The sequence below is a fragment of the Pectinophora gossypiella genome, chromosome 9 (genome assembly GCF_024362695.1).
Source record: "Pectinophora gossypiella chromosome 9, ilPecGoss1.1, whole genome shotgun sequence".
Classification (NCBI taxonomy): domain Eukaryota; kingdom Metazoa; phylum Arthropoda; class Insecta; order Lepidoptera; family Gelechiidae; genus Pectinophora; species Pectinophora gossypiella.
The window spans coordinates 13443349-13459330 of record NC_065412.1 but is presented as its reverse complement, the minus strand read 5'-3'; the positions used below and the strand labels follow the sequence as shown (position 1 = coordinate 13459330).

General features: G+C 37.7%; 1 protein-coding gene across 2 annotated transcripts in view; it reads right to left on the bottom strand.

The window, feature by feature from the left end:
- LOC126369653 (EGFR adapter protein-like) overlaps nt 1-15982 on the bottom strand; it is a 123192-nt gene that overhangs the window by 22435 nt on the left and 84775 nt on the right. For both annotated transcript variants that reach the window (XM_050014202.1, XM_050014203.1), the window contains one exon: nt 9466-9546. In XM_050014202.1, coding sequence (XP_049870159.1) covers nt 9466-9546 — 81 coding nt within the window. The remainder of the gene's footprint in view (nt 1-9465; nt 9547-15982) is intronic.

Here is a 15982-nt window from a genome sequence, read left to right as displayed (position 1 = left end):
TAAAAGGCTATTAAATGGAGCAGTTTTTTAGAGATACCTACTTTCAGCGTCCATGCCAATCTCATGTGTTAATTTATTCTTCGGCGAAGTTTTAACAACTGTGACAATTTTGGTCCAATTCTCACTTTGACTTCCAATAACTTTTTTTTTGTCTTTGATTTGACTGTTTTTATTTTTTTACCTAGCGGTATATATCTTTAGACATAGTTGTGAAGTAAAATAAAATAATTATTAAGAACGGGATAGCGACAAAATGATTATTTCTGAAGTAAGGTAGAAAATCTACAAAAAGGTACAAAATAGGTCATATCTCCTAAACTATAAATAATGGCTGAACATACATGGGGGTGTTTCTAGTAGCTAATGAGCCACTCTATCTAATTTTTCATTTTGAACTTGAAGTTCTGGGCTACCCTGTATAATGTATGAGCATACATACTTCTACATTCTAGACTAACCCCTGCAACAAACAAGTATTTAAAGATACATACAATTATTTTGAGATATTTCCTTATTAAAAAAGCAATTTCTATAGTTACACTATTAAAGATCATTTACTTTCACGTGGAACAAATAGGTTTCTCAACTTACGCAAAACATGTTGTTAAAATTTTTCGTGTAAGAACGAAGTAACTAATACTTACAACATCCGAGTAAGATGAAATCGGAAGGTGAACAACGTTGTAGGTAAAGTTACAACTGTCAATGTTGTTTGCACTACGTAATAATAAAGCAGTATCTGTACTTACAACGGAACGTTTGATTATAGTTTCGTGGAATATCTACGCAACCGTGTTTTTTTAATTTTTTTTCAAATATACACAATTAATTAAAAATTAATAAATGTGGGTCAATCCGGGCTACTTTTTGCTATTATTTTCTCTTTGAAGGTTATTTCCAGGACTTATAACTAATTAGTAGGACAGTTTTTTTTAGCTCCTGAAAAGTTGATAAAATCAACTTACTGCGTTTTTCCACGAAGGGTGCGTAATGTTCGCCCAATGATTATCCAATTTGTGCCCAATGTTTGTCCAAGAAGTGCTTACATGGAACAGATTAAAGATAAGGTGAACGTCGTGTCTTATAAGGAAGTGAAAGAATTGGCCTTTGATATACAAAAATGGAGAATGCTACACCACCAAGAGCCTCATGTGGCTGTTAAATAAAGGATGATGATGATGAAGTTTGACCAATGTTTGTCTAAATGTTTATCCAACACAAGGTTGACACAGTTTTTCTGTTGGCTGTACCATGAGAATGTACAATTACAGTGTCGCTTTATGAACCGCATTCTGTCGCTAAAAGCATTCTTTTCAGCGTTGAATGTAAAATGTGCTGAGTTTGAATCTTAGTGGTTAAGAGTTAGAAATACGTCATCATGGAACCTATTTTTAAAATAGCACTTTTTATAATTGGAACACGTAGTCTAGTCTAACCAGAGGTCATGGATTGGCAATAACAAAAACAATATAAACTTATGCTTGTGATCCCTTATATAATGAGCAAAGCTGAAAGTAATCGGACAACCTTGCCGCTACTTTTCAAAAGATGATCCTTATTTATACTGGAGAGTGTAGACTTTTAAAGCATGCCTGAGGCATGTAATAAAGAATAATACTACGCATAGAACGGACATTCTCCACCCCGCACCAATCTGTATCAATGCCGACCTCATCCCTTCTCGGTCTCGCTTTAGTCTAAATGCCCGTAAGCCGTCAACGAGTAAGGGACCATGCGCGAATTGTGTGTCTTGCTCACACTTACACGATAAGGCGGCACATGGTAATAACGAGATGGAGTGTCCGGGGTGTGACCGAGGTAAAAAATAAAAAGAATTTGCTCGCATTCTACGATTTTGTTTATTCCCAAACATTCGTTACCTGTACTGCCAGAACAGAGGGATAAAGCATAAATATTATATTTTTAATATTTCGTTTTAGTTTCGATTTGTAGTACTAAACAAAACGTTTAGTCCACAGTACAATTAGTGATTGTATTTCATTATAGATAAAGTTTTAAATCAATGCGCAGTATGAATTAGATCTTTCAAAGTATAAAAAGTGTTGTGACGTTCATTAGCATAGTGATGATGAAGTCGAGATTAGGCTGATCGATTCATCGAACAGTAGATTTATTATTTATTTATTTATAAAGGTACATACAATATTACTGTCTAACCCAATGCGCTGCATGATGAGAAAACAATATAAAAACTAATACACAAAAATAAACAATGAATGAAAAAAGAAACAAAAAGATAAATAAGACTAGAAATAACATGAAAAGCACTATTCAAATTCAAAAATATTTTAATTCAGTAGGTATCATAGTCACACTTTGAATCGTCAATTTTCACATAACGAACGTCTCATCCGTCTAAAACTACTGCAGCTTCTCACAACCTGTATAGCCGGGGAAAAGAAGCTGCAAGAAAAACCTCGGCACAGGGCCCTAGACGTTCTTTAAAAAATAAAATAAACAAAAAATATTTTTATACAATTGAGTAATTTAGCTGCCTAATATCAGTTCTCAGACAGTTAATCCCATGCATTGCAGTCGTGCGGCCGCTACTGTCGCTCTCGCATTGGACTTTACAGCCATTTTAAAAGCTGCCACAGAAACGCTGATATATTGATATGTTGAATCATCTGATAAAGATGTAAAGGCCTGAGATGAATCCCATGCATTCATATCTTCTAAATAATCACTAACTAACTAGATATTGCTTATCAACTATTTGTAGGTATGATTTATAGTATGTACCATGCAAGAGTACTTACAAGAATGAAACAAAGATCAAACTGCGAAGGACAAATCCCTCAATAATCGTATCCTCTTACACGGTCAATAAACCGTGACTCATACAAGTTTTTCATACAAGTCCTGAATCGTGTAATTAAATCCAAACGTCGTCCCAACTTACGCGTTATTGGTCCTACGCACGAAAATCCATCTGTTTATCCTTCTCTTTCCAACGGCAAAAAGGTATATTGCTCTCTTTCCCACAAGTCACTTTCAAATGACATTCTTATTATGCGACTGTTAAATGTTACCTGCTTTTAGAAATGGTTAACCCGATTTTTTAACACTGGTTAGCTCGTAATATGCTGCCGGGAAATACTTCGGAAAGAAAGTAAATTAGGTAGGTAACCGATGTCTTTTTTATAAACTCTTAGGAGCGGAGTCCGGTAAATATTGACTTTCCTAAACAAACTTTTTTTTTACTTTATGTACAACATACAATTAATATACTTTACTGCACCAAATTGAAAGGTAATATTTACAAAAGACTCTTTTAACTAGGTACATGGCAAATGGCGGCCTTATCGCTTAAAGCGATTTCTTCCAGACAACCATAATCGTTTTCCTTTTTCTATTTAAGAATTTAAATAAAGAAAAATGTAATAATAAGTGCGACATTGTGTCACGTTTTTCTATGACGTCATGGGTTGCTTTTTTATACAAAGTCCATAGTATTAAAGAAGAAGACCATAAGGCGAGTAAATATGATAATTGTGTTTTGTATAGTGTCTAATCTATGCCTCCCTTTTCGTTTTTTCTTTATTTTTATTGAGGGTTTATTCTGATTACCTAGTAATTATAGTATTCCTAATAGTATAATATCCATAGTATCCTCATAATATTCTGATGATTAACACGTTCGTCCCGACGTGACAAGAGCTGCGGGTTCAAAGTCCCGTCATCATCATCAGCCCATTAACGTCCCCACTGCTGGGGCACGGGCCTTCCCTATGGATGGATAGGGAGATCGGGCCTTAAACCATCACGCGGGCCCAGTGCGGATTGATGGTTATTAACGACTGCTAATGCAGCCGGGACCAACGGCTTAACGTGCCTTCCGAAGAACGGAGTGTACGAGCAAGAAATTTTTCGATTCAATTTTCTCTTATACATTGCAGATCGCTTTATATTCTTGTCATTTATTACAAAAAGTTACCTAACCAATAATTATGCTCTTAAAGCCCCATTTGCCTTGGTAGGTAGCCCTGATGGTAATCTATACCACTTACCTCTCTTACGTCTAATTTATACCCGGCGCTATGCTACGGTTCTGTCTGATAAGCCCGTATGCATGTTTTATGAAGAGCCATTCAATAAGTCATTTAATAGGCGTAGATATAACTACAATTTATATGGACAACCTAACCTTACATCTTGTAGGGAGGACATACGGTCACGAGCATTAATATATATACACTTTGGTGCCATGTCACATTAACTTTTTTGACAAATTGAACTGTAAGTCTCACTAAATGTCAAATATGTTAGTGCGACAGAGTCCTGAAGTGGGTACATTATATTGCTCATGACTGTACAGGATGTTAGTGACATCGCAACGAATACTGAGGGGGATGATTTAGATTTTTTTTTACCTTTGATTTGCTTGCTCTTGGTCCCAGACGTGCCCGAAGGCATTGACGATGCCTAAGACGGAGCCTGATCACTCTGGCCTCGAAAGCGTGCGGGTTATATGCATTCGGAAATACAGAAGACGGCAGAGAATTCCACTCCTTTAATTGAAATTTTCCGTCGTAGATGTAGATGAAATTATTGTAAATGATTAAAAAATATCTGGTGTAAAGAAAGATAAATTGAGTGGTTATTTCTTACTGGATATAAGTACGTATTCGTTAATGCCCATGTCAGGGGCCTTTGGCGGCTCAATAATAACCCTGACACCAAGGTTGATGAAGTTGGTCACCTTACAACCCACACGAGAGAAGAAGATTTGATTGATATATTGTACTTAGGAGGTACTTAAATAAAAATAGCCAGCAGCAATAATGACTCTAATCACAAGCTACGTGTAATGGTAGTAATTAAGATAGCGAGAGTGGTTGCGGATAAAAATAAATTAGTATCTTGGTTACAGTAAGGGAACGAATGAAGGCACGACATACATACATAAACTTACGTCATAGAATAAGGAATTATAGGTTACTTGACAACCTAATCAAATTTTAATGAGATACTTTTTACGAAACACTAACACGAATGTATGGAAATACTGTCCTGTGACGTCATCAATAAAGGCGGTCAAACGTCGTACTCATTGTTACTTAATTCATAAATAAAATTCAAAAATAAATCGAAAAGTAAAAAGAGACTGAGAGACTGGCTTCTGTTTCTAGATTAGCTTTTTATAATTTATCTTTGACCCAGTCAAATACCCAATACTACGTATAGAAGGGCAACTCTCCGCTCTCCAGCAGCTTATATCATCATCATCAGCCCATTAACGTCCCCACTGCTGGGGCACGGGCCTTTCCTATGGATGGATAGGGAGATTGGGCCTTAAACCATCACGCGGGCCCAGTGCGGATTGATGATTATTAACGACTGCTAATGCAGCCGGGACCAACGGCTTAACGTGCCTTCCGAAGCACGGAGGAGCTCGAGATGAAAACTTTTTTTTTGTGGTCACCCATCCATTATAGAAGGAAAAATTGAAGGGAAGAGAGGAAGGGGTAGGGGGGTAGGGGACCTAGGATAACATTTATGAAACAAATACTTAAAAGAGAAGGTGCAGGTCGTGTCGTATCGGGAGGTGAAGGTTTTGGCGGGAAGAAGAGAGGAATGGCGATTACTCCACCGACAAGAGCGCAGCTCTTAAATAGAGAGAGAGACCCATCCTATGACCGGCCTTTGCGAAAGTTGCTTAACTTCAACAATCGCAGACCGAGCGCGTTTACCGCTGCGCCACCGAGCTTTATGGGCCAAACAGAAAAGAAAACAAAAAAGTGGTGCCACAAGAATCGGAACAAAACATGAAGACTCACAATTAATTCAGTTCTTTTTTATCTCTAATAATATTTAAAAAAAAAATGCCCGAAATGAAAGGTCCATAGCAACCCTGACAGATGCACTGTATGAATTTATATTGCCTTGGTAGTTGCTACCATGTTACGTACGTTTACGCTCCGAGTAAATCATGCAGGTAAACGAAGAACGTATAGCCATTAATTTTGCGTTAGCATGCTATTTATCAAGTTTTCTACTTTACCAGGGCTATAAACGTTTTATAAGCAATACTGTTCTAAGTATAATTCACTTGATAGCTTAGAAATTTCACATTAAAGTATTAGACCACGTTCATCATTACTTTAGCATAGAATAAGGAATAATACTACGCATATAACGGCAACTCTTCGCTCCCCACCAGCGTCTGAGCTAGTTTTGTTTATTTATTTATTTATTTATTTGTACACAATAACAGACACAAGAAACATACAAAGAACACAGATAGTACAGGCAAGCTTATCTCTAAACAAAGAGGTTTCTTCCAGCCTACGTGACAAGAGAGACTTTCAACGTATAATATTATATAGATAGACATACATACGCGTACAAATTATTTAGAAATTTGTTTGATTTTTGTTTGTCTAAAACTTAGTACCGGATGAAAGCTCTCATCGCTCTCCATTTGTTCGGCCAAGTAGTTAATGCGGCAAATCTACAATAAGTCACGTGAAATAAATGCATGACATTTTATAAGTTTTACTTATAAATTTTAAGTTTTACAAATTATAAGTAGTAACTTTATGGATACTTTTTAAAATAGAGCTTTTTTTAAGTGGCCACCCTTTTCCTGGGGTCTTCTCAACTAAGGCAGTATTTTCTTACATTTGTGCCAACAGTATAATTTATACTTCTCGAAAGTCGTTAGCAGTGTGTGCCCCTTGTAATTTCTAAACTATTTGACCTAGAAACTTCATAATCACCCGCCATTAACTGGGCCAGTGTGGGAATACTAACTAAAAATATTTTGGATTTCATGAGATGAACATTGCGTGAGTTATATGGAGGGGGGTATTTCGTTATGTGGACAGGCCTGCTTCTGTCAGGGAGCTCATAAAACACTGTTTCTGTGATAAAGTCACATAACATCTTTATTTTTCACTTTCCTTCCACCGACTGCAATTGGAATACCATTGTATTTAAGTTTATAACTTTGTAATACAAACTGGATTAAAAAAAAATTAAAACATGAAACAGTAGGACTAGGGCCCTGTGCTGGGAGGTTTTCTACCCACGTATTTCCCTCCGCGTTACAGATTCCGATATGGTAGTAGTTTTAAAGCTAGTTACATAATATGTTATTTAATTTTTGACGCTCAAAAAGCTCTGCCTATGTACGCCAATTTTGAAAAATAAATATTCTTAATTTTTTTGAAATTTGAATTTTGAGGAAGTTATAATAGTGAGACGTACGTAGCTTGGAAAGTCTCAGTCCCATATGAGCGATAAACTTTTATTCTGGTCACATAATTGTCACCATACGGTTCATCATATACCTACATCATAGGACCTCCAGCCTCTGCGGCTTCTGTGGTCCAGTGGTTGAGAGTTGGGCTCACGATCCGGACATCCCGGGTTCGAATCCCGATGAGGACAAATCACAAAAATCACTTTGTGATCCCTAGCTTGGTTAGAACATTACAGGATGATCACCTAATTGTCCGAGAGTAAGATGATCCGTGCTTCGGAAGGCACGTTAAGCCGTTGGTCCCGGTTACTACTTACTGATGTAAGTGAGTAATCGCTACATGAGCCTTGTCAGGGGTCTTTGGCGGTTCAATAATAACCCTGACACCAGGGTTGCTGAGGTTGGTAATCCACCTCACAACCCACACGATAGAAGAATCGGACCTGCTATCAAAATTGTCTGCAATCACCACTCTATCAGGGACCACGAATTATGTAGGTACTTACAAAATATTTAATTATATTCAACCCAAAAAAACGAGGGTTTTTTGGGCTAGTAGCCCGGGACCAACGGCTCCAGGTGATATCCTTGCCTAACAAAGGACAGTCTCACAAAAGGCGGCGACGGGCGCACTTGGTCGCAATCGACCGAGCGCCGCCTTGACGGACCTGTTGGCGGTGGTCGGGGGACCACCGCCCACAATATAGGTCCCGTGCCGTAGGGCTCCCCAGTGTTCCGGGCAGCCCTCGGCGGAGGGGGAGGCGCTTGACGCGCTCCCATGGGCGCTGGGCCCGCAAGGGCATCCGCCGGCGGGGACGCGGTTGTGTGCAATTGCGTTCCCGTATCCCCGCCACACGGCGGCAATGAGGAACAACCGTTGGGTTTTAGTGGGTATACCGGGTGGCGACACCCGGGGAGTCCCACATAACCACGTCGTCCCCCCGGGCGGCGTGGTTTGCGTAACGCATTTCCCAACGTAAAAAAAAAGGACAGTCTCACAAAGTGATTTGCACTCGGGAATTGAACCCCGGCCTCCAATCGTGAGCCCAACGGTAACCTCTCGACCAAGGGCTGGTTATAATAGAAAGACGTCAAGTTTGCATATCATGGCAAACTATCTTGTAGAAAATAAGATAATAACAGTCTAATCGAATTAAAGCTATGCAATTTATATAAGGTACGCCTGTACGTCCGGTTCAACACGTTTTGCCCGTTTGAGGCCGTTGCTTTGAAATCTGTATGCCTTAAGGTACCGGGTTTATTGAAACCCAAGGAATTATTAGCCGATTACTCATACATTCGATTGAAAGCTAAACTAGCAGATTTTTTCATATTTATGTTCTTAAACAAAATCGGGACGCTCAACTCAGGAGGGCAATACTAAGTTATTATTTTTTAACAATTTGTTGTTCTATAACTTTAATAAACGATTTAACCGACTTCAAAAAAGGAGGTTATCAATTTGACCCGTATGTAATGTACCAAATATTGTTGGCAATGGATGTACCTCTGACTAACCCAATTGTCCCAACTGTCGTGTGCTTATGCCATACCTACAACATTACTGTTTTACGATGTTTGTTCCAACGTTATGAATTATATACGACTGTTTAGACTATATTTGTTTTTTGTTCAAACCAGTACCTATGATCCTAATCCATAACCACTTATTTAAGCTGTACCGGTCAATGAACAAATAGTTACTTACTAGCACTTGGATGTCATATGACAATTTAACAATATGTTTAGCCTGAATGGGAATCTCCCCCAAACTTTTTAGTATCAAAATCAGAGGTAGACTATGGCTGAAAAGAAACTATAACTCGCATAGACCTGGTATAACAAATAGACAACCAATCTTTGTAAAAAATTTGCTCGCGGCGCATCCAGACGCGAGGGAGGGCGTGTAACGACAATGTACAACTGACATTGCACATTATTTGAACATAACATCTTAATTTGAGGGAAAGAACTTTCAGTGGTGGGTCGGTTTATTATATCACACCCTCGACACTTCATACAAAACACCTCGTTTTACACAGACACTACACATTTAGGTTATCGTACACGCGCATCTGTGTGCGTGACGTTTGGCGCTAAACGAATGAACACTAAACTATGTCCAAGGGCGGGTGAGGTAAACCTAACTTAGACGCTGGTGGGGAGCGGAGAGTTGCCGTTCTATACGTAGCATTATTCCTTATTCTATGATTATATCTCAAATATAATACACTCACCCAGAGCGGCGCGGAGGGTTGCAGCTGCGATGCGAACGCCATTCGGAAAGCATTGCCCACCAGGGAATTCAGCTCCTCTGCCTGCAACAAACAGTACACTTCATGAACATCGTGGTATACCTAGTGGTCAGGAAGTCCGGATATCAATCTAGAGGTCCTGGGTTCAAAAAAGAGACATGTCAAAAAATATTGTATGAACCCTACTTGGGTTAGGATAATGTTAATGAATGATGGTGTGATGATCTGTCGCGGGGCCACTTTAATTAGTTTTTCTTTTTTCTAACTATAGCACGTACGAATAAATTATTTTCACGAATACTATGTGCGTAATACGTACATTGATCTATACTTCAATTTACAGGAAGAAAACATCTCGATGTATGCAAACTGAGTGTCTCCGCTGGGGAGTATGCTCTGCAGCGGGGCTACTTTAATTAGTTGTTTTCTTTCTTATTATAGCACACATTAAATATTTTCACGTACACTATGTACATGGTACGCACATTACCTTTCGAATGCCGGAACGCAGATGTCGACCAGACACAATGTAAAATTTATTGTGTCTGGTATCTCGGCAAATGAGAGGTTAAACTACATCGTTTTCAACTGAACTGGAGGTGGTGGCCCCGCGACAGAGCTTCACGCGAATAATTAATAATCCATGTTTTGATTTCGAGTTTTGAAACGGTTAGTCTCCGCCCCGCACCAATTAGTATAGGACGCGTACTTTACCCCTCTGGGTTTTTCTTTAGTCTTCAACGGCCGTAAGCAGCTAAAGAGTAAGAAGGAGACCGAGAACTATCTGTCTCCCTCGCACTTATACATTAGGCGACACACGGTGATGAGATTTTGTTTGGAGTGTCTGGGGTATGTTAACACTACAAACAAGGTCATTGTACGACAAAAAAGCTACAAATTGTTGAGCATCGAACAAAGCCTTAACACAGCGATATCATTTCAAACTGACAATGTTCTGCCACAATACATTTATAAGCTCAATAACACAACTTACAACCTAACGCTTAAAGAAATAAGATTAAACCATGTGGCATTACAAGGTAAATATAAAGTGGTAGTGTAAGTGGGTGTGAGTTGTGACGGCGAAGACATGCGCCCACGCAGATATTTGAATGCCACGTCATACCACAGATATTAGGTATAATTGTAAGTGCTAATCTTCACGCCATGGCCTCTTTAGGGGTCAAGAAACACAGTGTATTATTTCATTTCAATCCATCTCCTTGAAGAGGATATAATAAACAAATCCTGCCTGCTAAGTCCTTACCAAACAAAAGACAGTCTCAAAAATGACCTGGACCTCCAGATCTTGAGACTAACGAACGCTCAACCATTAGACAGTGGAGGCTGTCAATGAGGAAGTTCCCAGGCTACGATTCCCAAAAAAATATATAGATGGAGTTGCCCAGATTTACTACATGTGATAATTACCTATTTTCTCATTGCTCGCTTGTAGAATTATGTTGCTAACTATATTCACCACCACCATCAATTTAAGAGCCACGCTCGTCGGTGCAGCATTTTCCATGCTACTTTTTTAGGGAAAAATAGGGCAGTGGACTACTACTGTGGGGTGGAGAACTATATTACTTCTTTTTATTTTAATCAGAATAATAATGGGTGGAAGATGTGTTGTGCCTAGGTGTAATAACAAGGGTCATCATTTACACCCAAAAACAAAGATAAGAGATTCTGGTATCCATGAAATTTTGTAATGTCAAGTGTCAAGGGTAAGTGAAGACAAAGTTGGACAGCGCCATCTATATATTTTTTTAGGAAATGTAGCCTGGAAATTGCGTCATTAATCAGATTTTATGGTTTCTCTAAATACGAGTAGGTAAGTACTTATGGCTAAGGTTTAGATTGCACTAGGGAAGAGTCAATATAACTCGATACCAATCGGGGATCCTTTAGGAATTAAGTATCTAATCAATGAGTACTAATATCTCCAAAAACATGTAATAATATAATACATCTACCTGTCTTCCTTTTTTGTAATTGTTTTAGTGGAAATTTGATATGATGTTGTTGTCTTTCTTTTTGTGCGTGGCGCCCTTTTATGATAAACTATTTCTATTCTATTCTATTCTAAAACGAAAGTCATTGAGACTTAACACTATGCCATACCCACTACAGAAGTAGCGGTCAAACTTTGGTCATAAAGTACCTCTATAATTTGCATCAAGAATCGGGTTAATTCCGCCGAGACTAGTAAGTAGTAGACTAGCAGTAGGTGTCTTTGTGTGAAAAAGCAAAAGCTCATCTTACGAACAAACATCAAGTCGGCACGTGACTCCTTAGTCGTCAACTTGTAATCTCTTTGCAGGGATTAATGTGGCTAGGAAACACGCAGAAAGCGGCGAAGCGCGCTTATGAACATTTCTCTTCCATTCAGGTACCTACTTGCGGTAGCTGCTGGCTCTTCCATTATAATTCGTGTAGAAATCGACTTTCCTCACTAAGTACAATTAATTTTGATAAGAAAGGTCCCGAGGTCTATTAAAACGTTACCATGGTAATACTGTAGGTAAAAAATAAAATTAGAATTTAGAATTTGGATTTTTTTTTAGTTTTGGGCGCTCTACCTCGGTTTGGTGTGCTGGAACAGGTATTCTATTTATAATAAGCTGTTGTTGTTTTTATTGTTTTTTCGATCATTTTTAAATATTGTATATGTGTGTATAAAAATAAAAACTAAAAAATATTTAAGCTATCGGTACGTATTTTTTGTGTGTTTATAACACTCACCCGTGCTTAGGAAACCTCATAAATGGCGTCGGAGTCGGACATAAATCGAAGGATTTCACATAAACAGGAGGACCCGATGGTGTAATGGTTAACACGCTTGTCCAGGCTCTTGAAAAAGAGCGGCGGGTTTCAATCAGCGCTTATCGCTATCGACCCACTAGGGTCGAACGACGCCCTGAGGCCTGTTGTCTTAAACGTTGTACAAGGTGAGAGCCTTCAGCACTCCCCATTTGTCCGGCCAGTTAATGCCATCTGCGGAAAATCTACAATAAGTCACGTCAAAAAAAAGTAAGCAAGTAAGCGCCCGAATATCCGATCACTGGTTATCACCACCTATCCGCTGCTTTCCTAACCCCACACTGAACGCCCCAAGCTCTTCACTGTCTGACAACTTGGTGAAATTATCTGAGGAGATAACTAGTCAACAAGCATCCTAAAGACGTTTCACTGCTTATAAATTTAATAGAGTAGATAAGTTTTATGTTCGCAGAGGAAGGAATATTAAATTAAGAGGTTTTAATTAAATCCTAAATCGAAGCAACTAAATTACGTAAACAAAGCATGTCGCTCTTGTTACGCCAACGATGAAACAAATACCAACCGTTTTACCGAAGACAGTCAAAAACTGACTAATAAAAGACATCGAGGTTTTGAAGAATTTCCTTAGTTCTGTTTTAGTTCTATATATTCGATCTCACAACCTACACGATAAGAAGAATAAGAGTAAGGTTTATGTACTCGTAAGTGTATCTAACTTTGTATTTTATTTTTTAAATGTACAAATATTATACTGCACTATCCCGCTACATAATATAATATTAAATATCTTCTATACTTAAAGGTTGTCTGGAAGAGATTGCTACTTAGCAATAAGGGCGCCTATTGTAATCTTTCTGTTTCTTCTTTGTTTTGTATTTCCAGTTTGTGCAATAAAGTATTTGTTATGTTATGTTACTTTATGCTACGCTATGCTGTTATGTGCTATCCTATGCTATGTTATGTTGATCACATCCGAGTGTGACTTTTCAAGGGCACGCTTACGAGGGTTATCATTTCGAAGCGACAATATAAGTATTGTCCCTATAGCATAGGGAGGATAATAATTCCTCGTCAAAACTTTTATACCAACAAGGTTATCTAAACCATGCTTCTAGCTCGGCATCAGCGACCATTCATAAGTCTGACGTTGATAATACCTGGTTTCCTGCCCACCAAGTCAGTGATTATCCCGTCAGGGGTAACCACTGCCTTGCAATGTGGATTTATCTAATTATACGTTAGATGACTTGCACATTTACTAGCAACCTGCCCGTTGTAAATACGGTTTTAGTTCTAGCCACTTTAAAATTTTTACTTAGGGAGTTATTCTGTACCGCTTTTTTACAGTTTAAACAAACACAATATGTTAGCAAACTCTACAATAAAACGTAAATATTAGTAACATACCCAGATTTAATCAGTAAATGTTAAGTAGCACAAATATCACTCTTATTACGGTAACCAAATATTATTACTACAAATTATAATAAGAAATATTTATACAAAAGAATACAGCAACTAGTCTTTCAGTTTTCGTTTCTCTCGACAATAATCGTCTTCACTTGTTTTTTTCTTCGTAGTCCCAGACGGAACACCCGCCAAAACGTTTTTTCTCTTAATAAGTGACGTGACGTTCCTTTTTTGAAATTGCCAATACATACATAAACAAAATAACGAGTCAGATGAGATACTTTTTACGAAACGTCAAAACGAAAGTTTTTTCGCAGTTTGTATGGAAGGAAAAACTGTCTTGTAATTTCATCAACAAAAGCGGTCAAACGTTGCATTTATTGTTACTTAATTTATAAATGAAATTCGAAAATAAGTCGAAAAGTAAAATTATATTGATTTTTTGTCAACTTACACTGGCTTCTATTTTTAAGATTAGCATTTTTTTGACCAAGTCAAATACCCTATTGATTTTAATTTCAGATTAGTGACTCCGGTCTTCTTTATGTGACACAATATATCTTCTACGTATGTATGTACATTCATAAACATGAACAATATAATGTACGTCTACCTACCAAATATAGAACCCTGTCGCACTAACACATTTGACATTTAGCGAGACTTACAGTTCAATTTGTCAAAAATGTTAATGTGACATGGTATCAAGAATGTTACGAATGCTCGTGGATGTTCATACAGTAGAAATTAGCTTTTTTAAAATTATTTATCAACTCTGGGCAAAATAAAAAAATCTTTTTAACAGCATACTACGCCATGTACAACGTACGTGCCCCAACAGGTCGTACTATCGTCTATCTTAATTACTTAATTAGTCACGAGCCACTGCGCCGCATCCATCTCTTTGTTATCTGATCTAAAATTTTATAAAAAAAATAACATACTAACCATGTTAACGATTTAATAAGCAAACCCATTAGTTCTTTTTTATAACATCCGATCGAGCAAGTACTTATAAATAACTGTAATTTCTATACGTAATTGTCATTTATCCTAATATCGGTTTTATTTTTGCCAAAATGGAATGCCTATCCCGACGGAAAATAGGCGTCATACTGATGATGATGATGATTATGTATATGTTATGTATGTCTGTCAAAGTAGGTAACCCTGTGCATTTATTGCCTCTTCACTACTTTTTAACCGTTTTACCAATTGAAATAAAAATTGGCTCTATTGAAAATTAGACAGACCTTATCTGTTCTATAATAGTGAAAGAAGGAAGAGAGAAACGTTTATTATATGAGAACACCACAGTAAGAAATATAATACAATACACGGAATAACACATTTGGATCGTGTACTACGTAATTATGATTACTTAATACTTTATTAAGTCACATCTAAAACTAACGAAAAACATTTTCTTTTTTCTAACTTATTCACGAATTTTAATCAAGTAAAACGTAATAATAAGTCCGATATTTTATCACGTTTTTCTATAACGTCACAGTGTACTTTTTCATACAAATTCCATAGTAATTTCGTGTTTTGACGTTTAGTAAAAAGTAACTGATTTGATTGGAAACTAGCCTATTCAATAAAAATACTGAAAATTCTAACAGCGCGTACGACGCGGAAGAACCCTGTATATATTTGATTAAAAAACTCACGAATAATTTATACCATACTTGTCTCATAAACGAAGTAACTACGAAACCAGTGATGTGCTGTTATGCTAAAAGATCTTTATTATGTAGTCTTTAGGCAAATAGGATGTGATTGGCCAACTGATAGGACACCATGCGTTTATAAAGAACATCATAGAAGGAAAGATTAAAGGAAAGAGAGGAAGGGACCTAGGAAAACAATTATGAAACAAATAAAAGAGAAGGTGCAGGTTGCGTCGTATCAGAGGCTGAAGGATTTGGCGGGAAGGAGACAAGAATGGTGATGACTACAAAACAAAAGCGCAGCTCTGAAATAATGAGAGAGAAAAGCAGATACTTATAATAAGAGAAGAAAGAACAATTTCAAAAATAAGCAGGCAGTGGTGCTCATTCTAGTACACACCATCTTGAGTTTATTTTAAGTTATACCTGTCATTTTCTTATCCGCCGAAAAAGAAAAGGACGGATGATTGACAACGGATTAGGAAGTGTCTGCAAGAATCGGTGCCCTTGTCCTTGTGCCTAGTGTCCTTACTATTAAAGATTAAGTAAAGAGTTTTTACAACATTCCCACTTTTGGAACATTTCCGGGAACGGCACATCACTACACGTACCATTTTCCAACCCTTCAG